This window comes from Bos mutus, chromosome 16, assembly GCF_027580195.1.
Source record: "Bos mutus isolate GX-2022 chromosome 16, NWIPB_WYAK_1.1, whole genome shotgun sequence".
Taxonomy (NCBI): domain Eukaryota; kingdom Metazoa; phylum Chordata; class Mammalia; order Artiodactyla; family Bovidae; genus Bos; species Bos mutus.
In genome coordinates, this window is record NC_091632.1 from 34,993,925 (window position 1) to 35,018,066 (window position 24,142).

Consider the following 24,142-nt stretch of genomic DNA (forward strand, 5'->3'; position numbering starts at 1 on the left):
CCCTGCAGTCTCCTGAGAGTGCTTTCAGTTCAGTTCATTTCAGTTCAGTCGCTTAGTCGTGTCCGACTCTTTTCGACCCCATGAATCGCAGCACGCCAGGCCTCCCTGTCCATCACCAACGCCCGGAGTTCACTCAGACTCACGTCCATCGAGTCAGTGATGCCATCCAGCCATCTCATCCTCTGTCATCCCCTTCTCCTCCTGCCCCCAGTCCCTCCCAGCATCAGGGTCTTTTCCAATGAGTCAACTCTTCGCGTGAGGTGGCCAAAGCATTGGAGTTTCAGCTTCAGCATCAGTCCTTCCAATGATCACCCAGGGCTGATCTCCTTTAGGATGGACTGGTTGGATCTCCTTGCAGTCCAAGGGACTCTCAAGAGTCTTCTCCAACACCACAGTTCAAAAGCATCAATTCTTCGGCACTCAGCTTTCTTCACAGTCCAACTCTCATATCCATACATGACCACTGGAAAAACCATAGCCTTGACGAGACAGACCTTTGTTGGCAAAGTAATGTCTCTGCTTTTCAATATGCTATCTAGGTTGGTCATAACTTTCCTTCCAAGGAGGAAGCGTCTTTTAATTTCTTGGCTGCAGTCAACATCTGCAGTGATTTTGGAGCTCAAAAAAAATAAAGTCTGACATTGTTTCCACTGTTTCCGCATCTATTTCCCATGAAGTGATGGGACGAGATGCCATGATCTTTGTTTTCTGAATGTTGAGCTTTAAGCCAACTTTTTCACTCTCCTCTTTCACTTTCATCAAGAGGCTCTTTAGTTCCTCTTCACTTTCTGCCATAAGGGTGGTGTCATCTGCATATCTGAGGTTTTTGATATTTCTCCCGGCAATCTTGATTCCAGCTTGTGCTTCTTCCAGCCCAGCGTTTCTCATGATGTACTCTGCGTATAAGTTAAATAAGCAGGGTGACAATATACAGCCTTGACGTACTCCTTTTCCTATTTGGAACCAGTCTGTTGTTCCATGTCCAATTCTAACTGTTGCTTCCTGACCTGCATATAGGTTTCTCAAGAGGCAGGTCAGGTGGTCTGGTATTCCCATTTCTTTCAGAATTTTCCACAGTTTATTGTGATCCACACAGTCAAAGGCTTTGGCATAGTCAATAAAGCAGAAATAGATGTTTTTCTGGAACTCTCTTGCTTTTTTGATGATCCAGCAGATGTTGGCAATTTGATCTCTGGTTCCTCTGCCTTTTTTAAAAGCTTTACTCCTTGTCAAAACACACCAGCCCTGTGAAAGGTTTCAAGTAAAATAAAGGGCTCTGGTAGGAAAGGCTGGTACCCCACCTGGTGCTGGGGTGAAGGGGGAGCCGTCCCTTCCCAGCACTGGGTCGCAGGCCACTGTGGCCCTTCTGTGCACCTCCTCTTCAGAGAGCCCAGGCCCTGATTCTTTTGCTGAGACCCCCACCTCTGTTGGCACGGCTACTCCCTCGGCTTCAGTTTGGCTATGCTGCCCCCTGCTAATGGGAAGGGGAACCCCTAATCCAAGCAACTGCAGGGCTGAGAGGTGGTCTTGGGGCCCCAGATGGCAGCTCAGTCCACCTGGCCTGGTGAGTATATTGGGGACGGGGGGCGGCTTCTAGCAATCTAATCTGCCACCATTTTCCCAAACACCTACCTCTGAGCATCCCATGGCGCCCACCCAGGCACCCAGCGCCTACACTACCCACCAGTTCAGTGTGCTTGGTGTTCCTGTGCCCTGCCACCACACACACACACTGCCTGTGTGAGCAGGGTGGGGAGCAGGGCTCAGGTGGTGAATTAACCCCAAGGCAGATGATAGTGCCTGTCCAGGCCCGGCTTGAGGGGCCTACCGGATAGATGTTTCTCCTCCATGTCCCCCCATCCCCTTGAGGCAGGCCCAGGGAAACCTGGCACTGTGGCCTGTGCCACTGAAGGTTTCTGCTTGCATCCTGATTGGTGCTCAGTGGTCAGCTGAGGATCAGAGGCTCCTGTGATCTTAGCAGGAGATGGCTGGTGAGCAGCTCACCTATGGCTGGTGAACCTGAACATCAGGGTCCCAAGGTCCCAGACAGCACTAACCAGGGCCTGGACCCCTCCCCTGGCCTGAACCTGGGCCTGATCCACCCCTGAGGGGCAGGATTTCCCCTGTGGAGGCCTGAGTTCCCCATCCCGATCCCTGGGTGCTCTGCAGGTGCCAGCCCACTAGGCACCCAGAGAGGGCCTCCTTCCATGCTGCACCCACAAGCCCAGCTTGCAGCGCACTGCACAGGCGACAGGAGAAAAGTCCCGAGTGCTGATGGGCGGTTTCCCAGTGGTTCAGTCACACATTAAAGACGAGTGGTGAGCCCCTTCTCCCAAAACATCCTTCCATCCCTGAGAGAGGGCAAAGCAGCTGGAAGATGCAACCCTACTCCCTGCCTTGCCTCATCTCTGCTGGACGCTGAGGCCCAGAGAGAGGAGCCCCAGGTCATCTCTAGGCCTAGGAATGCCTCTCTTGGAAGCCCTCATCTTGAAAGTGCGGCCTTTGCATCATCCCAGGCAGTTCTCAAAGGTCTTAGAGTCCAGGCTGCATCTGGAAAGTCTCCAGGAAATAGCTTCGTCTCGACCCCACCCCTTCCCTCCACCTCCTGACTCGCAAGCCCTGGCTCCATGGTCCACTCTGGGTCAGGCCCAAGCTGAGGCCTGCAGGAACTTACACGTGCCACTTCCCAAGGCAACCCCGAGCATCCCCGCACACCTGAAAGTCATGGGCTGGCCCCACAGGGCCAGGTCCATGCAGCAAGAGTGGGCTGGGCTGGGGAGGAGCTGCTGCTTGGGTGGGGAGAACCCTTGAACAGAGGCTCCTCTAGTGGTGCTGGGTAGGCACGATTCTCACTCACGGGTGACTGCTGCTCCCTAATTTGCAAGGATTTCCTGTGTGGGGTCTTCGCTGCAGCCAGAACTTGCCTGATGGCAGGGGTTTGTGAGAGCCAGGTAATGGACAAAGGCCATCTGTGAGGAGGCTGGATGGCCACTGGGTTTGGATCTAGGTCTCCGGGAGGTGGACGTCCAGGAGTGGGTGGTAGGGCTGGCGGTGTCTCCCTGGAGCAGGAGCTATTTCCATGGCAGCAGTAATAAACTCTGTGGAGCCAGGGCCGGAAGCCCAGCCGCCCTGAGAGACGTGTGAGTCCTCATAGCCTCCTGCTGGGGTGAGGGGGCAGTTCAGGAAGCTAGAGGGCGACAGCTGTGTGTCTGTGCTTTTTTCCTGGGATGAAAAATTTTTTTCAAAGTCCATTAAAACAAAAATGTCAGTGGAAGTCACAGCTCTCCCTAGAGGTGAGTGTGGTAAGGTGGGGACCCTCTGGGAGACCCCACCCCACAGGTTCCAGCCCTTGGGTGGGAGGCAGACGCAGCCCCAGCAACTCAGTAGCTAGGGTGAGGTGTGCTTTTGGCTGACAGCAGTGGGCAGGGGGCTCTAGGGACAGCCCCCTTCTCAAGGAGGGAGAGAGGCTGAGGTTTCCCAGGCAGGACCACGTGGGGCGAATGCGACCCCTGCTCACTAACCAGGAATTAAAATCCCTGGCACTCATCACTCACATTTCAGAAGTGTCAGGGAACACACCCACAACAAATTATGTCATCCTAGCCACAGACACGCGAGCCTGGCAGGAAGGAAAGTCCCCACCACCACCGTTCCCCCCAGCTGTGTGCGCAAGCCAGCAGCTTGCCTGAGCCCATGACAGCAGTGTCCACAGGAGCTGAGGCCTTGGCCATTCCACTCTGGTGCCACACAGCACATGGGGTGCTGCCCAGAGGAGGGGGGTGAGAGCCACAAGCTTCTCAACTCACTGTATGCCCAGGGTCCCAGCCAGCTCCCATCTCCCTCCTTCCTCTGCTCCAGGGCCAGCCCCTGCTGGATGAGAGGGCACTCGAGGCCAAGCTGGGTGGCTCTTCCTCCGAGAATCACTCCCGCAGGCGCCACTCACCACACCCCCCCTAGATGATGCTGGGGCTCCGTCAGTGCCATCGGGCTTGAAAACTTGCTTCCAAGTTCTGTCCAGATCATGCAGCTGACCCTGCTCTTCTGGGAAGGAGCAGGCCAGCCAGTGCTCATGGCATGTCTCCTGGCCTCAGCAGAGTGGGCAGGAAGCTGTGTGCCTGTGCTGAAGGCCCCCCAACCCTCCATGCTTCTGGGGATGGCCTGGCTCTACTGACCTCTGTTGGATGAGCCTGTCGGTCCAGCTGTGGGGTGGGGGGCAGATGGGGCGTGGCTCCACAGGGGAGAGGACAGTGTCAGAGCATCTGAGTAGGTGGCCACTCACCAAGGGCAAACGGTGCAGGAAGACGAGGCTGGGGGCAGAGAGCTTAGGCTTGGCCCCAGGACCCTCTCCAGACCTGAACCCAAGACAGCCCGTCTGAGGGCTCGGTGCTCGGCTCTTGTTCACCCCAGAGTCAGAAGGAGGGGCTGCATGGGCCAGAGATCCCAGCACTGCTTTGGTGGGTGGAGTGGGGACCAGCATCCAGGAGCCCAGCCCTGGGGGCTCAGGCCCAGGAGGGCCCAACTGAGCAGCTCTTCTTTCATGGGGGCTGGGGCCTGCCAGGCTGGGGGCAGGCGTGGGGCGTGCATGTGCAGGGGTCCTAGAGACTGAACTAGCAGCACGTCTTTTGGAACCTGGGAGGAGAGACCAGGAGCCAGACAGGCCTGGCTGGATGACAGGGAGAGACCAGCCCCTGCAGGCCCAACTGTCCTAGCTAGGAGAACAAGCCAGAGGAGTGAGGGCCGGGGCCGCCAAGTCTAAGTGGACAGGGGGCTTCTGTCCCTGGGAGATGCCAGGCAGCTGGCGCTGGGAAGCCCTGGGGCCTGACAGGAAGGCTCCAGCTCCCCAGAGGTCTGACCAGATGCACAGACTCGGAAGCCACGCCTGCTATGCAGGCTTTGGGGGCAGAGTCCTCTGCTCTGGGCCTGTGTGGGGCCCACTCTGCTTCTGCTGGCCTGGGCTCTCGGGGACAGCAGTGTCCCCCTTCTCTGACTCAAGGTCAGGCTGGAGGCCAAGTTGCACCTTTAATTTCTTCAGTCTCTCCAGGTCTTCAAAGCTGGAAGACTCCCTCGGGGGTTGGGAGGGGGGAAGCCACAGGGAGCAGGGTGTTGGGGGAATCCCACCAGCAAAACAGCACAGCTTGGCAGCTGAGTGCCCTGAGTTTGTCAACTAAACATGAATGCAGACGGAGGGGACATATGTATACTTACCGCTGATTCACATGGTATGGCGGAAACCAACACAGCGTTGTAAAGCAATTATCCTCCAGTTTAAAAAAAAATAAACACATCAGGTGGAAGGTGTCATCCTAATTTCCCTATTAACTTAGTGTCTTTAGCAAAGTTGTGTCTACTTCCAGCCTAAGACTTTAAGTGACAAACACAAGTGGACTGATGTTCTGCGTGGTCCACTGGAAATCAGAAAGTGTCAGCAGTACTACTCTGATGAGGGAAACTGGAGGGAAGCAGTTTCTTCGCTCCAAGAGAGGGCGTGCAACCACCTAAATCTTAAGTTAGCAACCAATGCTTTCTGTTTTTTAATTAAGCCAAGTTAAGGAAAACTGACTTTTTTGTGAAGCTGACTTTACATTTTTTTAATTTTTAATTTTTAAAACTGACTTTTTAAATGCAGAGCTTTATTTTCAATTATTCCTTGTCATCTAAAACTACCAGGCTTCCTTGCTGGCTCAGATGATAAAGAATCTGCTTGCAGTGCAGGAGACCTGGTTTTGATCTCTGGATCAGGAAGAGCCCCTGGAGAACGGAATGGCTACCCACTCCAGTATTCTTGCCTGGAGAATCCCTTGGGCAAAGGAGCCTGACAGGCTACAGTTCATGGGGTCGCAGAGTTGGACATGACTGAGTGACTAACACTTTCATATAAAAGTCCACGTGCGTGTGTGTGCTAAGTCATGTCCAACTCTGTGACCCTTGGACTGTAACCCACCAGGCTCCTCTGTCCATGGGATTCTCCAGGCAAGGATACCGGAGTGGATTGCTGTGCCCTCCTCAGGGGATCTTCCTGACCCAGGGATGGAACCTGGGTTCTTACGTCTCCTGCTTTGGTAGGCAGGTTCTTTACCACTAGCACCACCTGGAAAGCCCATAAAAGTACACAAGCTTGCCAAATGCTGGACTTTGGATGGAACTAAACAGTTTCCTGTGGACATGGACTTCAATTCCCTTCCCCATTTCCTCTTTATCCAGCAAAGCCTGCCAGGAGTGCTACTGGATGTATATTTTCTGGCCGGTTCATAAAGACCTTGATGATGACCAATGAGCGACATCTAGCAGGAAAACTTTGGTTTTTCTCACTTGGGGAAACAATAAACAACAAAACCCTGGCAGAATTATCTTAGAATTTTTTCCCCCTGTTTTTATTGAGGCTTATTGAGGGGAAAGTCCATATGATTCTGGGAACTCTACAAATTCCATCAAGGAAAGAACACAGGGGCAACTTGGACACTGGCCCAAGAAGCAAACTTTGCTAACTTTGGGCACTGCCCTGTGTCCATCCTTGTCTCCATCTGTCCCAGGCCGTCTGGCCTGCACCTTGGTCCCTGAAGCAGGAGCAGGAACCTGGCCTTTGGAGTTCCCCAGAAGTCTCACCAGACAGTAACCAGAGCCAGGACCTTTGGGCCCCGAGGAGCTCTTCTCCCACGAAGGCGCCCTCTGTGGGGCTTCTGGACTCTGCCGCCCCTTACTTCTGGGGTTGGATAGCTCAGTCCCCTCACTTGGGACTTCCCACGTGGCTCAGTGATAAAAAAAATCCGCCTGCTAATGCAGGAGGCATCGGAGTGGGTTCCATCCCTGGGTCGGGAAGATTCCCTCTGGAGAAGGAAACGGCAACCCACTCCAGTATTCTTGCCTGGAAAATCCCATGGACAGAGGAGCCTGGAAGGGTACACAGTCCATGGGATCGCAAAGAGTCGGACAGGACTGAGCATGAACACACCCTCGCATGTACGTCCCCTCTGTTGAGAGCCACTGCGCTGAGACGCTGAAGAGGAGGTTTGGGAGAGCCCTTCATCCTACTGACGGTTGCTGGAGATTGGCCAGGGCCGCGCTTCCGCCCTTCCATCATTTCAACACCGAGACCCAACAAGCAACAGGCCCAGCACTTCCCGCGCCGCCCGGCCCATGAGCCGGCCCGCTTTGCGCTGGACACACCCAACCCGCTCTCTGCCATCCTAGGGAGCCGCTCAGCCAGCGGCGCCGGCACCTGCTCTCTGCCCCGGTCCTGCGACCCATCGCTCGCCGCGGGCCGGTTCCTCCCCCGCTGACCGAGCGCCTGTGGAGGACTCTTGCTCCCGCGGCCGCTCCCTCGTTCGGGACCCAAAAGCCTTCCGCTCCAGCACCAGCATCTCTGCTGCCCCCGGGGCCGGAACTCTGGAGGCCCATAGCAACTGGGCCAGCGTCATTGCCACGCTGACGTATTCAAGGGGGCGCACGCGCCCAGCTCCTCAATTTTGTCCCTGATCGGCGCCTGTCACCTGGTACCTCGCCCCGCCCCTCCGACGGCCTGCCCTCTGTGCCTGCCTCTACAATCGCGGCTGAGACACCATGATGTCACGACCCTCGTAGCCAATCCGAGGGTCGCATGGGGCACGGGACCCTCACACGCCTCCATTGCCAGGGAGGAAGGGCCGCTGTTGCGCCTGCGCAGTCTTTGCCGCCGGCTCGAGGCGCGTGGAACCCGCTGTGAGTCCCGCGAGTCCATTGGGCTGCAAGTTCCCGCGGCGGCGGCGCTTGTGGACCATGTCCTGGCTCTTCGGCATCAAGGGTTCCAAGGGCGAAGGCACGGGGCCACCTCTGCCCCTGCCGCCCGTACAGCCCGGAGGCGAAGGCAGCGGGGACGGCGGCGCGGGGGACCGGCCGGGGCCCAAGGACAAATGGAGCAACTTCGACCCGACGGGCCTGGAGCGTGCGGCCAAGGCGGCGCGAGAGCTGGAGCACTCGCGTGAGTGCGGCGGGTGGGCGCGGGCAGGGCGACCGGGCGGGGCGCTCGCGGGCAAGTGGTCTGAGCGATCGAGCAGCAAGTGGTGGTCGGGGGAGGAAACCAGCCTTAAGCGATAAGCCCGCCGGAGCCACCCTGCGTGCAGGGGAAGTTCGGGATGCCCTGACCTTCTGGCATCTTCCCAGCTGCCACGCATTCTTCACGTGGGGAAACCAGTGCCGAGTAGACTCAGAGGGTACGGGCAGCAGGTGGCGGAACTGCACCCTGGTCTCCAGTTACGGCCTCTTTCCGCCTCCACGTGGGACGGCCAAGGCAGGCCAGGTTGGGGATCCGTCTGTGCTAGTTGCTGGCAGTTTTCCGTTTGAGTAGGGAGATGGGTTTGAGTGTCCTAGGCTTTAAAGAAAATGCATCAGGCTTTCACTTATTGTTGGAGAACGTTAGCATTCGAATAGGTGAGGTCTGTAAGCAACAAATAAGGCCGGCCCAGGGCAGCAGATGACCTTCTTGGCTCCTACCCTCAAGGCATCAGCCCTTGACTGCACCTTCACTAAGCCCACGTATTTTCTCCCAACCTTCTTTTCTTCTGCGGATTTGACGATGTCTCAAAAGTCTGGAATATAGCACATGCTGAGAAGATGTTAGTTGGAAGAATACAGCGACTTTCAAACTTTTAAGCAGAGGTGCTGTTTTCTTACCACCCCATGCTGCAGCCTTGTAAGCAGAGGTGAGCAGAATCTTCCTATCCAGGGGTGGCCTGGCACTTTGTGGCTTAGTCTCTGCTCTTCCACCGGGGCCACAAGAACACCCGCGCAAAGGTCTCCTGCCTGCCTGGTTCTCCGATCCTGGGAGGAACGTTGTGGATATTTAGGCCTGGGCCCAGGGCAGCCTGTTTCCTTAGACCTACCTGGAACACTCCCTACCTCTGAGTGGGTGTAGAGTGTAATAGATGGATTAAGTTTGCAAGATAATAGAAGACAGGCTTGCAGAGGGGCTTGAGAGACAATGACCAGGCTTCAAGACACCTCAGTGATCATAGACTTTTGACATGAGGTCTAATTTCTTAGGTTTGTGTGTGGTGGGGGGTTGGGGGGAGTACACCCTCATTTCTTAGGTGTGTGTGTGGGGGGAGTTCGCCCTTATTTCTTAGGGGTGTGTGTGGGGTGGGGTATGTGTGTGCGCACACATGTGATGGGGGGGCTTCACCCATTTCCTGTCCTCCCTTGGGGAATCTGAAGCCTGACTCTTGGCCCCTCGCACTCACACAGTTGTACAGGCCAGTGTGAATAGCCTGTGGTGTGTCTCAGGGTAGCAGTCGAGGGAACTCCCTGACTTCCTGTCTGCTCATGCCTGTGAGCTGCTCCCAGGTCTCCTGCACTGGCTGCCCCAGAACATGCTCCACTTGGGTCCGCAGGGCCTTGGCCTCTGCTCTCCCACCTCCCACAGTCAGCATTTCCTGCAGAGCCTCCGCCTGCCACCACTTAGAGGCATTGTCTCCTCATCCGTCTCCATGTCTCGTGATGCTGTCCCAGGTGTGAACCCTACTTCATTTTGTTCTTGCCTTCCTTCCTGGCTTCTCTGCTGGTCAGTGGGAGAGGTGTCACCCTGAGCTGCCTGTCCCCTCTGTCCCCAAACCCTCCTCCCCAGGGTGCCTCAGGCCCCTCAGCCCCTCCCCAGGCCTGTCTTCTGGAGATGCTTCCAGTTCCCAGCCAGAGGCCTGCCCTGGTTGGCCTGGGCTCACTCTTGTTCACTCATTGCTCTCCTATGCGAACCGAAGATACCCTCAGCTGCCCCTCACAGCCTGGCCACTGTCTGTGTCCCTTGGGGCCTAGCCTGATGCTGTTGGTTCCCCAGGGCTCCTCAGTCCTCCTTGGACGCCAGAGCAGCCCATTTGGCCTTAAGCTGTGTGCTCCACGTGTTTATAGCATTTTGGGAAGAGTAACTTGCCTGTGGTGGGTGCAGTTGATGCTGGGCCCGTCTCCTGGTGCGGGACGATGTGAGGTGACAGTCGTCATTCTCAGCACTGAGCCCAAAGCTTGTGATTAGCAGGGCTCCTGGGTGCCAGGCCCTGCACTAAGCAGTTTACCTGCTTTCAGATCATGAACTCCTTATTGCCAAATTCAAATTCAGCCATCTCACTCCACGAGTCAGGGGAGGGAGCGCCCGCTTTGCTTGCAGGCTGTGACCAAGCCTGGCTGCCATAGGTCACAGCTTGAGTAAACAAGCCAGCTGCAGGTCCTCCCTAAGCTCTGAAGCCAGACCGAGTGCCTCAGCTGACAATTGAGCCCCATGCTGGGAGCCAGCAGCCCCAGGGGTTATGTTCTAATCAGTGGCGTGTGGGCTGCAACTTGGGGGTGACAGGTCCTGGGATCTGCAGCCTACCTTGAAGGCCTCAAAAAATAAGACAGATGTGGCAGACAGAAGGGTGGACGTGTGGTCCGCAACCTAGGAATGTGGTAGCATCAGAGAGGTGGGCCCACGGGGTCCCCAGCTTCTCTCTGTGCTGTTATGCGTTAGAAGGTTTTTGTGGTAAAGCGTGGACTCTACACTGATGACAGAACTGTGTTACCAGGGGTCTCTTAGGCCCCATGCAAAGGTTTTTTAGAAAGGAGAGTAAAAAAAATAAAAAAATAAAAAAAAGAAAGGAGAGTGCTGGGGTCCGTTCTTTTCTAGAACATCCTTGTATTGCCACATATTTCCACATGTGTCCCCTTATGAAGAGCACACACCTGGAAGATGTTAATTACACACATGTTTCTAACAGATGGCCTGTGAAGACATTTCTAACGTCAGCCTGCAAGCGTTGCCTTCTTTCTGGTTTAATCCTCCTTTGCTTCTTTCTTACTCAGGCCCTCAGCTGCCTGTGCTCAGTTGTAGAATAGTAACAGGTATCAAAGGCTCAAGAGAAACATTCACACTTGAAAAATAAATGACGGTATAACCACAGGCTTGACTCTCCTGCTGTCAGTGGACGAGCAGTGGACAGCCTCTCTGCTGGAGCCCTCTGGGGTGTGACAGTCCCCTGGGGGCAGACCCCACATGTGGGTTTCCTGTTGGGGGTGGAATAGACAAAAGTGACAAGATGGGGCAGTGGTCTTCTTAGTGGGGGCCTCTGAGCAAATCTGACCAGGAACCAGCGTGGCCACGCGTGCTTTCAGGTTGAGGCTGTGGTGTCCTTGAGCGCCCCTAGCCCGGGTGAACGCTTGCCTGGTGTCCTGATGCCTGCACGCCCCTCCCCCCAGGACACGCCAAGGAGGCGCTGAGTCTGGCTCAGATGCAGGAGCAGACACTTCAGCTGGAGCATCAAGCCAAGCTCAAGGTGGGTGAGGGTGGGCGCTGGGGGGCTGTGGAGAGGACCCGGGCAGAAAGGAGAGGACACAGGCAGTGGGTGCAAGGTGGGTGCTAGGGGTTGGGGGATGGAGAGGACGGGCTGATCGATGAGGGTGGGTGCTGGGGGAGGGTGAGAGAACACAGGCAGGCGGTGGGCGCGGGGTGGGTGCCCAGGCACCTCCTCAGGGTTGAGGGAAATGGGCATCAGCACAGGTGTGTGGCCTGAGGTCTGCACAGAACCTTCTGGAAGGCAGGTGTGGGTGAGGAGTCTGGTTTCTCAGAGGGGAGCCCCACCCTCACACTGAGCACATAGTGAGCAAATGTGGAAAAGGCCCTGCTCTATGCTCCACCTGGGTTGTTGTAAAGTGAATCAGGAAGTGAGCAGCTAGCACAAGCACATGTCGGGGGGGCTGGCACCCAGGAGACTCTCTGGCTACTTTGGCACCGGCCCAGTCCATTCTCCTGGCTTCTCTTTGCCTGTGGGTCTGGGTCCTCCCGGGCCTTGGTGCAGTTGCAGCTGAGCACCTACAGGCCTATGGGGGTGTGGAACAGGCCACATCACTGTCTGGCCCCTTCGGAGGGCCCTCAGAGGGGGAACGGGGGGCAGGAGGTCTGACTAGGCCCTGGCTCACAGCAGCTGGTGTGTCCTGCAGGAGTACGAGGCCGCAGTGGAGCAGCTGAAGGGCGATCAGATCCGAGTGCAGGCTGAGGAGCGGAGGAAGACCCTGAGTGAGGAGACGCGGCAGCACCAGGCTGTAAGAGAGCGGGGCCGGGGAGGGGTGCTCATCAGGGACAGCGCCTGTGGGGGCCCGGCCTAGACCTTAGTTCCTGAGGCTGGGGTATGTTCACATCGCCCTCTCCCTCCCTAGAGGGCCCAGTACCAGGACAAGCTGGCCCGGCAGCGCTACGAGGACCAGCTAAAGCAGCAGGTGAGCACTGCCTGGCCACTCATCTTCCCCAAGGGGGCATGGGGGCCAGAGTCTGGGATCCTCTTGTCAGCAAGCACTGGGTTGAGGGGCGGGAAAAGGAGGGTTCCAACCGAGCTGCCCTGAGGGTCTCCCAAGTGGGACTTGACTGACGAGTGAGTTTGTAGGGGGCATTCAAACATCGAGCCTGTTGGCATTTTAGCTTCTAAATTCAACAGTTCGGCAAAAGGCCCATTTCATGAGGACAGCCGTAGGTCAGGGCCACCCCGAGGCTGAGCTGAGCGGGGGGCCAGGGTTCCTTCCTGCCTTAGGCTGTGCAGCCTGCAGGCCCCAGGGTAACCGTCCCCAGGAGCTTGGAGCCCTAGGAGTGGTGGGGGTGTCTCCAAGGCCAGAGCAGCTAACCTGTTGGTGTGATGTTGCCTGTTTCCTAATCTCGAAGCCCTTCCCTTCCCTTTGTGGCTCCTTCTCAGCAACTTCTCAACGAGGAAAACTTACGGAAGCAAGAGGAATCTGTGCAGAAACAGGAGGCCCTGCGGCGAGGTAGGGCCCTGACCTGGGAGCTCTTGGCCACGGGTCACGCCCTTGCTTTAGGCCTTTCACTCCCCAGGCAGCATCAGGGGTGGGCACGCTGAGACCCTGGGGGTAGAGGGCACCCTGGCTCGCTTGTCCTCTGTAGCAGCCCTGGGTGGGGGCCATGGGCTGAGCACCACCCCTGCCCCCTCCCCGGGCAGCCACCGTGGAGCGGGAGATGGAGCTGCGGCACAAGAATGAGATGCTGCGGGTGGAGGCCGAGGCGCGCGCCCGGGCCAAGGCCGAGCGCGAGAACGCTGATATCATCCGAGAGCAGATCCGCCTGAAGGCCGCTGAGCACCGCCAGACCATCCTAGAGTCCATCAGGTGAGGCCCCGCATGGCAGGCTTCTGCTGGCCCCTTTCCTACGTGGGTGCCCTACTCCTCCCCTGACTGGTCCTTCTGCAGTGCCCCTCGGGGCTGACCTAGGGGCCTCCAGCCACGTGGCACATGGCCTGATGCCTTCTGGGTCATGCCACTGCTCCCCTGCAGGACAGCAGGCACCCTGTTTGGTGAAGGGTTCCGTGCCTTTGTGACAGACTGGGACAAAGTGACAGCCACGGTAAGCGCCTTTGCCTTCTTCCCTGGGGTACTTTCACATGTCAGGGGCTCTGCAAGCCACTGGGGGTTGGCGCCTATGCTGAGTGCTCACCCCTCCCCCTACCAGAAAGGCACAAGTGACTTGGCCTTTGGGTTTGGGGCACTTCAAACGACTCAGCATCAACCTTGGTGGGGCTGGGGGGAGGGCATGGGGGATGCCAAATGCCCGTTTCATCTCCCCGGTGCCAGCCCTTTGGTGCACCGGTGCTGGTGGGCCTGGCAAGACTCCAGGGAGCCAGGGGATGGGATGGACACCACCTGCCTCCTCTGTCCGCTCCAGGTGGCCGGGCTGACGCTGCTGGCTGTTGGGATCTATTCCGCCAAGAACGCCACGTCCGTAGCAGGGCGGTACGTTGAGGCCCGGCTGGGGAAGCCGTCCCTGGTGCGGGAGACATCTCGCATCACGGTGCTGGAGGCGCTGAGGCACCCCATACAGGTAACCACAGGTCTTGGGGGCAAACACCCAACAGCCCCTTCCTCCTCTTCTGTCCAGATGCCACCCTCCTTCTGTGTGCTGACTTGCATTGCCTCCTTGATGCTGCCCCTTGGGCCCTGTGATGTCAGCACTGGGGGACTCTCACCCTGGTCCACTCGGTCTCTCTGGGGGTCTGTCGGGGTGGCCATCCTCTTGAGTGGACTGCCCCCCTGCTTGTTTATGAACTCCTGGGGCTGTGGTGAGCCGTCCTCCTGGAAGAGAAGGCATTGGAGGCAGCCTAGGGTCGACTCCTTCCCTTGAGGGGAGCCAGGCTTCCCCTGCGTCTTGTGGGCTGTGCTGTGAGGTCAGCGCTGGAGGTCAGCTTTGCGGACGGTCTCCCCCGCCGGCCTTGTCCAGGAAAGCTGCTCGCATGCGTTCTGGTGTGACTGTGCCATGAGCTTCGCTGACCCTCCCTACCCTCCCCTTACCCTGCAGATCAGCAGGCGCCTCCTCAGTAAACCTCAGGACGCGTTGGAGGGTGTTGTCCTCAGCGTAAGTGGGGCTGCCCAACCTCCCAGGAGTTGGTTTGCTGGCTCAGCCCAGCTGGGGAGAGTGGCCTCTTGTGCCAGCCCAGGCCCTAAGGAGGGACGGACTGGACAGCAGAGCGCCCCCCAAACCGCTATGTCCCCTGGCAGCCCAGCCTGGAGGCTCGCGTGCGGGACATTGCCATCGCCACAAGGAACACCAAGAAGAACAAAAGTCTGTACCGAAATGTTCTGATGTATGGGCCACCTGGTACGGGCAAAACGCTGTTTGCCAAGGTGAGGGCACAGGTGGGACTGGGCGTGGTGGGGACTCACCTGCCTGGGACACGTGCCCCTGTCCAGCTCTGCAGGCCAGGTGTCTCCACACACACGTGATCCGGCCCTGGTGGCCAGGAGAAGTGGGGTGGAGGGTAGGTGGAGCAGCCCTTAAAGCCCCTTCCCCAAACGCCCAGAAACTGGCGCTGCACTCCGGTATGGACTACGCCATCATGACGGGCGGGGATGTGGCCCCCATGGGGCGGGACGGCGTGACGGCCATGCACAAGGTCTTCGACTGGGCCAGCACCAGCCGGCGAGGGTGAGCCGGGGCTCCTGCTGGGAAAGGGGTCGGTACTTTCCCCACAGCCTGTCCCTGAGGTCCAAGGGCCTCTCAGTGTCGGTGACTTATCAGTGTTTAAGATGAGGGCTCACCAGCCAATCTCTAGTTACTTGCCCCAATGCTGGCACTGGACACGTCCTGATCGGTAGCCAGGCTCTGGGTCCCAGAGGCCACTGGGGACAGTGCAAAGTGTGGGGTTTCCGCTGGGCTGTGCCCTGCCTGCCCTCACGTGGCCCTGCCCTCACAGCCTCCTGCTCTTCGTGGACGAAGCGGACGCCTTTCTCAGGAAGCGAGCGACTGTAAGTGTCTAGAGGCCCCATTTGTCCTGAACTGGGTTGGCTGCTGGGGAGTGGGCAGGTGGTGGCCTGGGCCACATCTACACTTATGGGAAGGTTGTTGGGAGCCTGCTCCACAACCACACTTTGTTCATACATTTCGTTTGAAAAGTGGAAGTTTAGCATCTTTTCAAAGCTAAGCTTCATTCAGTCTTTGAGCTTAGATCTGTGAAGGTCCTTCCATGTTTCTGTCCTGGATGAGGGGGGCCTGACTGTTTGCATGGCTGCTTACAGCCTGACCCTTCTCTGTGCAGGAGAAGATCAGTGAGGACCTCAGGGCCACCCTGAACGCCTTCCTGCACCGCACGGGCCAGCACAGCAGCAAGTGAGAAGGGGTGGCCAGCAGCCTTGCCTCAGCTCACGGGGCTGCTGTGGGGTGGCCTGCCCACATGACCAGACAGCCTCCTGTGTCTTCCCTCCGTGCAGTGGGATGGCCATTTGGGCACTGGGGGACATTTGTGGGTGCCCCTGAGACATGCTGTAGGCTGAAGCCAAGCCCAGTGGCATGTTCGTCCACAGGCCACTGCCCTTGGCACCTCTCTCTGCCCCTGAGAGGCATTGTTGGGCCACCACACCGTCAGGTGACCCTGGGTCGGGCTGGCCCTTCTGGGTTCCTAGTCTTGTACTCTGCATGGGCAGGACCCTTCCAGCCCTCTGCCTGCTGCACCTGTTGCCCATGGAGAGCCCAGCCTAGCTGCTGGGAGGCCTGTTGACTTCCTCCTGGGTTGTTGCCTCTGCTGAGCTGAGTGCCAGGCCTTGGGACCCTGCACTTGATTGGGGAGGGGCAGGGGTCTGTCTCCATCCTGGGTCCCCGGGTCCCTGCCCTTCCTGCACGTGGAGGCTTCACGGCCCTCCCCCCAGGCTGGGCCATCAGTCAAGAGAAGCGGGAAATTGGGGCAAGACAGGGAGGGCAGGTGGTAGAGGGTGATGCCAGTCTCCCTGGTTTTGTGGGCTGAGAAGCTGCCCAGTAGACCCTGCTGGACGGCAGCCCCCGTCTCTTGCCGTGTGTCGGCTGCAGGTTCATGCTGGTCCTGGCCAGCAACCAGCCCGAGCAATTCGACTGGGCCATCAACGACCGCATCGATGAGATGGTCAGCTTTGAGCTGCCGCAGCGGGAGGAGCGGGAGCGCCTGGTGAGAATGTATTTTGACAAGTATGTTCTTAAACCGGCTACAGAAGGAAAGCAGTAAGTGTCCTGCCACCACGGCGCCCCTTGCCTGTCATGTTGGTCCCTCCCCCCAGTGCCCACATGGGCACTAATCCTAACCCTGCCCCTGGGGTTTCACCACGGGGTCCTGACCACCCATCATTGGAGGTTCTGCCCTCCTATCCTGTCCACCCATTGATCTCCTGCCTCCATCCTGCCTTCAAACCCCTCAGATCCAGTCCACACTTGGGTCCTGGTAGTGAGGGGCCATGACAGCCCACTTCTGGACTCTTTGAGCCTTGCTCTGGGCCCCTCACTGCACACACTGGGGCCCACTGGCTGGGGTAACCCTCCTTGCTCGTCCAGGACCCCCCCGGCCCCGACTGCTGTGCTTTCAGGAGCGCTCCAGATAAGCCTGCTCTATTTGTATCCCTCCCTGGGGACCGGATCTCAGCCCCACTGACCTGGATCCGCCTGGCACAGCTGAGCCATCTTCTGTGCTCAGGCAGACTTTGCCAGTCCTTTGCCACCTGTCCCCTGAGTTCTCTTTCCTGGGCCTCTTTCCCCTCTTGCCCCAGCTGATCCCAGTCCCCTTAAGCTCCTGAAGGCACATCCTGACCCAGCAGCAGCCCGGGCACTGTACGCAACCTGAGGAGCTGAGGCTTTTCACAAGAGTTTGAGTGGTCTCTCTCGGGCTTTCAGTCAAGCCCGATGGGGCGAGATCTGCATGCAAAGGGGTCAGGAGTGTTAGCTGCTGTGTGCAGCGGGGGTTCAGGGGGAGAGCACATGGCCCCCAGCCCCCTGGCCAGCGGTGGGGCTGGGAGCAGACTGGGATCTCCCCCTGCCTGTTCCTGCATGTCCTGAACAGCCCCTCAGCTGCCCCTGAGCACAGCTTGTGCCCCTCATCCTTACACGGCCCCCACTGGGGCTCCGTCTTGGGCTCCCCAGGGAAGGGACATGCCCAGGAGGGGAGGAGGTGGAAGGATCACACCTGTGGACATTGGTCAGGGTGTGCCTCATTACAGCAAGGGGCTTGGACGCTCTTCCCTGGGGTTTCCCAGCGCAGGCTCCACCCTGGCCTCCATTAGTAGAAGCCAGGCCCTCACTAGCCTCTGGTCGTTTGTGGGTCTTGTGGGCGCCCAGGCATCACTCGGAAACTCCTCACAGGCGCTTGAAGCTGGCCCAGTTTGACTATGGAAAGAAGTGCTCGGAGATTGCGCAGCTGACAGAGGGCATGTCAGGCCGGGAGATCTCTCAGCTCGCTGTGGCGTGGCAGGTGAGCTGAGACGTACCCTGCAGGGCAGAGCCCAGCTGAGCCAGGGACCCTCGGAGTGGTTGGAACGCGGTTGGGCTGGTTCCTGAGCGCCCACTGGGGTGTTTCTGAAGGGTTTCTGGACAGCTGTGACATGACTGCCTACTTCCCTGCCATCACAGTCCTGGGGCCCCTGCAAGGTGGGGAATGAGCCAGGGCCCTCTGCAGCTTCGCATTTTCTGGCCTCCCTGTTGTCGTTCTGGTCCACATCAAAAGGGGCCCTCTAGATCAGTGGCATGTCCTGTGGCCAACATGTTCACTTCCCAGGAACCACTGGGCTTTGTCTCCAGCCAGGGCCCAGGACAGTCGGTACAGGTGATGGCAGATGGTGCAGAGTCTGGGGCCACAGCCTGGGAGGGCATGGCGCTTCCCAGGAGTTGTCTGTGGGCACAGGACAAAACTGACCTGACGGGATTTCCTTCTGGGCTCCTTGCAGAAGCCCACAGCCTTTAGGATGATCTGCAGGGTAATGAAGGCGGTGGGTGTCCTGGCTTTCAGGACAGGTTTGTGGTGTCACAAGGGCCTGGGGGCAGCGGGATGGTGGCTCTGGGCACACAGGTCAGAGTGGCCCTGGTCAGTCCTGACACCAGGCTTTCCTCTGAGGCATCCCGGTGGCAGCTCCCCGCGTGTGGGGAGGGAAGCAGCCATTTAGCACGTTTCTCCATTGTCCTTGCTGGGTGGAGTGTGCTGAGTGAGTTGTGTCTGTGGCCACATGACAGCCTGGCCACTGTCAGCTGAGCATGAACGCATCTTTTATGAAATTAGGGGACATCTGTTGAATTTGAACATCCTCGTCCAGATACACGAGTGTGTTAGTCAGGATGAACTAGGTTGTGCTGTAACAAACAGCCCCAGATCTCAAACCCCACTGCGGGAGTCAGGGGCTCTTCCCCATGCTGGCCTCAGTCAGGAAGCAGGCCTCACAAGGTTGGCTATTTCCGTGACCAGCAAAGTGGCCAACAACCCAGGCGGCCGGGACAAAACGCACAGCCAGGGCTTGAACAAGTGTCACCTCATGGTTCTGGAGGCTGGATGTCCTGCCTCAGGGTGCCAGTGAGGGGGTTCCTGTTGCTATGAGGGCCCGCTTCCTGGCTGCCACCCAGCAGCATCCTTGCCACTTGCTCACGCACAGCCCTGCAGGAGTAGGGTGCCATTCTGTGACCCTACCTGACCTGACCCGCCTGTTTCCAAGGGCAGCCATGCTGGGGTTAGCACTTCAGTGTGACCTGGGGGAGGACAAACAGGTGGTCCCAGCAGCAGGGGTCCTGGTGCACCTCCTCTCCCTGCTTCTCTTCCCAGTTCTTTGAGGAGGCCATGAGACAGGCCTGCATGTACTCTCGGGTGAGGAGCTGAGGGTCAGGAGACCCGGCGCAAGCGCGGGAGGCTGGAGCCTGCAGGGAGCTCTCCCTGTGTATCCAGTCCCTGGTCAGGTGTGCACAGGGTGTGCCTGGTACTCATCACCACTTCCAACACCACTTCCCGCAACCCCCAGAATGCCATGGGGATTCCATCGCCTTGGACAGGACATGTTGGCATCACTCTTTCAAGTTTGCTCCCCTTGTGGCCCCAGGTGCTTGGGGCTGGGCTGTGGCGACTTCTGACCACCCTACCACTCTCTCCGGCCGGGCAGCCCAGGCACCCGGCATCTACTTCCCGCTTGCTGGTATCGTGGGCTCTGTTGCAGCTGCCGCCCTGTGCCATGGTGTGACGGTCAGGTCTATGCTTCTCACCATCCTACAGTTCGTCATCCATCATGGGAACCTGAACTTTTTAACATAAAATTCATCTTGACCATTTTTAAGTGCACAGCTCAGTGGCATTGAGCACATTCGTGTTGTTGTACACTGTCCCCACCATCATCTCCAGGACTTTATCTTCCCAGACTGAAGCTCTGTCTCCATTAAACACTTGCTGCCATGCCTGCCGCCCACCGCCAGCCCCCACTCCCCTACTTGCTGTCTCTGAGAGTCTTGACTCTTCCAGGGACCTGTGAGGAATCATACCGGCATTGTCTTCTTAAAACTGGCTTCCTCACTGAGCACAGTGCCCTTGAGGTTCATCCGTGTTGTAACAGGTGTCATTGTCCTCGTCAGGCAGCCTGACACCCTGGAGTGCAATGGACATACCTCATGCACCTCTCTGGCTGCAAGTGGACACTTGTGTTGTTTCTATATATTTTAGATATTAACCATTTATCAGACACATGGTTTGCAAATATTTTCCCCCTCTTCTGTGGGTTGCCTTTTTTTACTCTCTTGGTAGTGTCTTGCTTCTGCTGCTAGGTCGCTTTAGTAGTATCTGACTCTGCGACCCTGTGGACTGTAGCCCGCCAGGCTCCTCATCCATGGGATTTTGCAAGCATGAATACTGAAGTGGATTGCCATGCCCTCCTGTAAGGGATCTTGCCGACTCAGGGATCAAATCTGTGTTTCTTGGGTCTCCTGCATTGGCAGGCAGGTTCTTTATCACTAGAGCCACCAGTGTCCTTTGAAGCACAAAAGATTTTAATTTTTATGAAGCTGAATTTTCCTATTTTTTTTCTTTTGTCGCCTGCTTTTAGTGTCACAGACAAGTCATTGCTAAATCCAGTGTCTGAAAGCTTCTCCCCTAAGTTTATTTCTACCAGTTTTAAAGTTTGGAGTTTTCCCAGCACCACTTGTTGGAAAGGCAGTCATTTCCCCAGCGCGTGGTCTCGGCCCCCTTCTTGGAGGTCACTGACAGTATACGTGAGGGTTTGTGTCTGGGCGCTCTGTTCTGTTCTGTTGGGCTATGTCTGTCTTAGTGCCAGTACCACTGTCCTTTAGGTTTTAAAATGAGGAAATGTGAGAATTCTGAGGTTCATGACTGTTTTGGCTACTTGGGGGCCTTTGAAATTGCATATGAATTTTAGGGTGGATTTTTTTTTTAATTTATGCAAAAAATCATCATTGAAATTTTGATAGGGATTGCACTGAATCTGTGGATTGCTTTGGGTAGTATTGGAATTCCAGCTAAATACTTCCTGGATGAGGAATCAAACCACTGTCCCTTGTATTGCGAAACAGATTCTTAACCAATGGACTACCAGGGAAGCCCCTATTTTCTTGCTTTCTTTTCCAGTTGTTTAGTGTTACTATAGAGACCCAAGTGGTTTTGTGTGTTACTTCTGTATCCAGCAACTTTGTTGAGTTTATTACTTTTAAGAATTTTGGGGGGATCTTTAGGGTTTACTGTATGTAATAAGATCACATCATCTACAGACAATTTTACTTCTTCCTTTCCGATCTGATGTCTTTTATTTCTTTTTCTTGTCTAATTGATCTGTCTACAATTTCTAGTGCTATGTTGACCTGAAGTGCTGAAAGTGGGCATCCTTGCCTTGATCCTAGTTTTAGTGGAAAAGCTTTCAGTCTTTTACCATTGAGATGACTTTTGCTGTGAGTTTTTCTTATATGGCCTCTATTAGAATGAAGACATTTTCTTATATTCCTGGTCTATTATTGGTTTGTCATGCCTTATGGCTTGCAGGATCTTTTTCTCCCCTGAGCACATATACCAGGACCCTTGGCAGTGGAAGTGTAGAGTCCTCACCACTGGACCACCAGGGAATTCCCCCTAGTTTATTGTTTTTGTCAAGAAAGGGTATTGGATTTTGCCAACATTTTTTCTCATTAACTGAAACGCTCATGTGGTTTTTGTCCATTTTGTTAATTATTTGCCTAGGTCAGTTTTCCCTAGGTGAGCCATCCTTGCACTCCAGGAATAAATCCCATTTGGTTGTGATGTATAGCCATGTCAGTGTGCTACTGAGTTTGGTTTGTTAGTATTTTGTTGAGGGTTTTACATCAGTATTCACAGAGGATCTGGATCTATGGTTTACATGTGGTGTTTTGTCTGGTTTTGGAAGAGTTTGAGCAACATTGGTGTTAGTTCTCCTTTAAGGTTTTGTGTGTTTTTTTTGTAATGAACTTCTAAATTTTTGAATAAGTCCAAGTTCACAGGAAGGTCACAAGGCCAGCACAGCCCCCACTACACTCTGAATGTCTCACCACATCCCTCAATTCCACTTTAGATTTGATCTCACCCAGAACCCGCCCAGATGCCCATGATATTCCATCCTGCTGTCTCAGGCTCCTCAGGGGGCGCTGTTCTGAGCATGATCCTCACGGTTCGAGGAATGCTATAGAGCGTCCCTCCTTTGGTCAGTCTGGTGTCTCTGACTGGGATTGTGGGACTGTGGAGGAGACCCTAAAGGCGAGGTACCCATCTGGTCATGGCACATTGGGGCATCAGACATCCACACAACATCACAGGGATGTTGGCCTGGATCCCCTGGTTACATGGTGGCTGCCTGGCTTCTCCATGGTGACGTCACTGCATACCTCTACCCGCCCCTTCCCACCATTGGATCCCCTCTGGCTGCCGCCACCCAGCCTGCCTCCTCTGCCATTCTCATGTGTACCTCGCAGGAGGCTGCAGGGGCAGCCCCTCTGTCCTTGGCCTGGCTTGGGTGCTGAGGACAGCCGTGTCCCAAGGCTGGGGCCACCTGGGTAAGCACAGTGACTGGTCATCTCAGACAGTGGGAGCTTGCTCCCAATGCCCTAACGTGGCTGAACCTCCTCAGGGAGCTGGAGAGAAACAGCCAGCCTGGCTTGAGCCCCCTGCTTGGTGGACACTTGAGTGCTATCCTCAGGATAGGCACATGTCAGAGCCACTTGATGGGTGACTGGGAACAGAAGGGATGCTGGGTCATCTGGGTGGCATGTGGCCTGGCCAGAGGACCTGCTTTGGCAGCTGCAGTGCTGTGGACCACACTGGGACCTGACTAGCAGAACTCTGGTTCCCCAAGCCACGTGCCAAGGCTGGGGTATGGGGAATGCAGTGCTGCCCACAGCAGCCCCACAGTTCTGGGAAGCACTGTGTGAGGACAGTTGGGGGCCTGTGAGGGGCAGGTCCCAGTGGACTGTGCCCCATTTGACCCCTGGAGGGCTTTGCTTCCCTTTAGTGTCAGGCCTGTGGTGGTTCTGATGACCATGGCCTGGGCCTGAGGGGAGCTTGGTTATCCACAGAGCAAGGCCTGCAGTTGAGGGGTGGGGCTCCCTCCTGAAAGTAGTCCTCTGGGTTTCTATTTGTAGAAAGTCATTGAGAAACTTAGTGGAGCAGGCAGAACCACGGAATTGAGGGGTGGCGGCCACACTGGGCTGCAGATCTGCCTGTGAGCACGTGTGTGTGGCACACTCAAGTGCATAGGGAGTCAAGGCGTGTGCCTTTGGCATTTCTGTCTGAATATGTGTCCTGCTGAGAGGCCAGGCCCCTCCTGAGTCTGAGCACAGGCCCAAGGGAGCACCCTGGCCTTTGCTCCTGCCTGCCCTGCCTGCAAGAGGGCTTTGGGTTCTGTGGGGTGGGGGGGTCTCTCCAAGGTTGGGGATAAGCAGCAGCAGCAAGGATGGGGCTGGCCTACAGGCTGAGTGGTTCCTGGTGACTGGTGGGCCCTGACCAGTCACCTGGGAGCCACAGGCCTGGCCCCTTCCCTGTGCGGGCAGCCCCTCTGGTGGCCTGAGTCAGTACCCTTTTCTTCGCCAGGCCATGGCATATGCCTCTGAGGACGGGGTCCTCACTGAGGCCATGATGGACGCCCGGGTTCAGGATGCCATCCAGCAACACAGGCAGAAGATGCAGTGGCTGAAGGCAGAGGGGAGCCAGCCGCCAACCCTGCGCACACAAGCTGAGTGAGCTGGCCTAGACTCCCAGGCACACTGGCCAGGTGGCTTCAGCAAGAAGAAACACCGAGGTGCCCAATCTCCTGGCAGTTTTCATCTTCCTCTGTCAGGGGCGAGGCAGTGTCAAAGGCCTCTGCTAGGGACCAGCTGCTGCTTAAGACCTGGGCATCTTTGAGGCAGGGTTGGTTCCTCTGCCCCCCACCTCCAGGCTGGTGCTTGCTGGGGCCACCCCCAGGACACCCTGGGAGATATGTCCCCTGGCCAAGCCCAGATGGGGAGAAGGCACCATTCCCCATGCCCAGGGGCAGCAGCCAGGCTAGCAGCACTGCATCCCAGCAGGTGCTGGCTGCTTCAGCTGTGAACAGCAGTGGCGGCCTGGCCAAGGGAGGGGACCTGACTTTGCCGAGTCCCACCCAGGACCAGAACAACAGCCGTGAGCTGTTCTGCCATGAGCAGAGCTGGTCCCTGTGCAGCCCAATGAGGGTGCCCACCACTCTCTTCCAGAGGGGTGTGCCCCTCAGGTCTGTGGAACCTAGGGTTCGGGAACTAGCCCACCAAGATCTCATGGCCAAGGATGTCCAGCACAGGGGTACTGGCTAGCCCACAGAAGCCACAGCTCTCCCTGACTGGAGTTGGTGTCTTTTTAATCCAGAATCTAATTAAAAAAAAAAAAAACTGGCAAATATCACCAAGTGTCTGTCTCATTCCTGCCGTGGG

At 56.8% G+C, this 24,142-nt stretch overlaps 1 protein-coding gene across 2 annotated transcripts; it reads left to right on the forward strand.

Annotated features, from left to right (window-relative positions):
- Positions 1-7,253: 7,253 nt before the first annotated feature.
- On the forward strand, positions 7,254-24,107 carry LOC102272627 (ATPase family AAA domain-containing protein 3). Of its 2 annotated transcripts, XM_070385047.1 has the most exons (17): positions 7,825-7,954; positions 8,561-8,675; positions 11,191-11,267; positions 11,932-12,033; positions 12,148-12,207; positions 12,675-12,744; positions 12,936-13,101; positions 13,267-13,336; positions 13,655-13,810; positions 14,285-14,341; positions 14,485-14,610; positions 14,787-14,911; positions 15,180-15,231; positions 15,522-15,592; positions 16,286-16,453; positions 17,582-17,690; positions 23,289-24,107. In XM_070385047.1, the coding sequence occupies exons 3-17, from the start codon at positions 11,223-11,225 to the stop codon at positions 23,436-23,438; spliced, it is 1,527 nt and encodes a 508-aa protein (XP_070241148.1). In that variant the 5' UTR covers positions 7,825-7,954; positions 8,561-8,675; positions 11,191-11,222; the 3' UTR covers positions 23,439-24,107. The 2 variants fall into 2 exon arrangements, with proteins under 2 accessions (XP_070241147.1, XP_070241148.1); XM_070385046.1 differs by lacking the exon at positions 8,561-8,675 and having other exon boundaries at positions 7,254-7,954.
- Positions 24,108-24,142: the final 35 nt, after the last annotated feature.

What these genes read in the sequence shown, in the direction of transcription:
- LOC102272627 (XM_070385046.1), top strand. Translation starts at nt 7,753, where the DNA reads ATGTCCTGGCTCTTCGGCATCAAGGGTTCCAAGGGCGAAGGCACGGGG. An exon ending in ACCATCCTAGAGTCCATCAG is followed by an intron (nt 13,102 to 13,266) that starts GTGAGGCCCCGC and finishes GCTCCCCTGCAG; the next exon opens with GACAGCAGGCACCCTGTTTG. An exon ending in ACGGGCCAGCACAGCAGCAA is followed by an intron (nt 15,593 to 16,285) that starts GTGAGAAGGGGT and finishes TGTCGGCTGCAG; the next exon opens with GTTCATGCTGGTCCTGGCCA.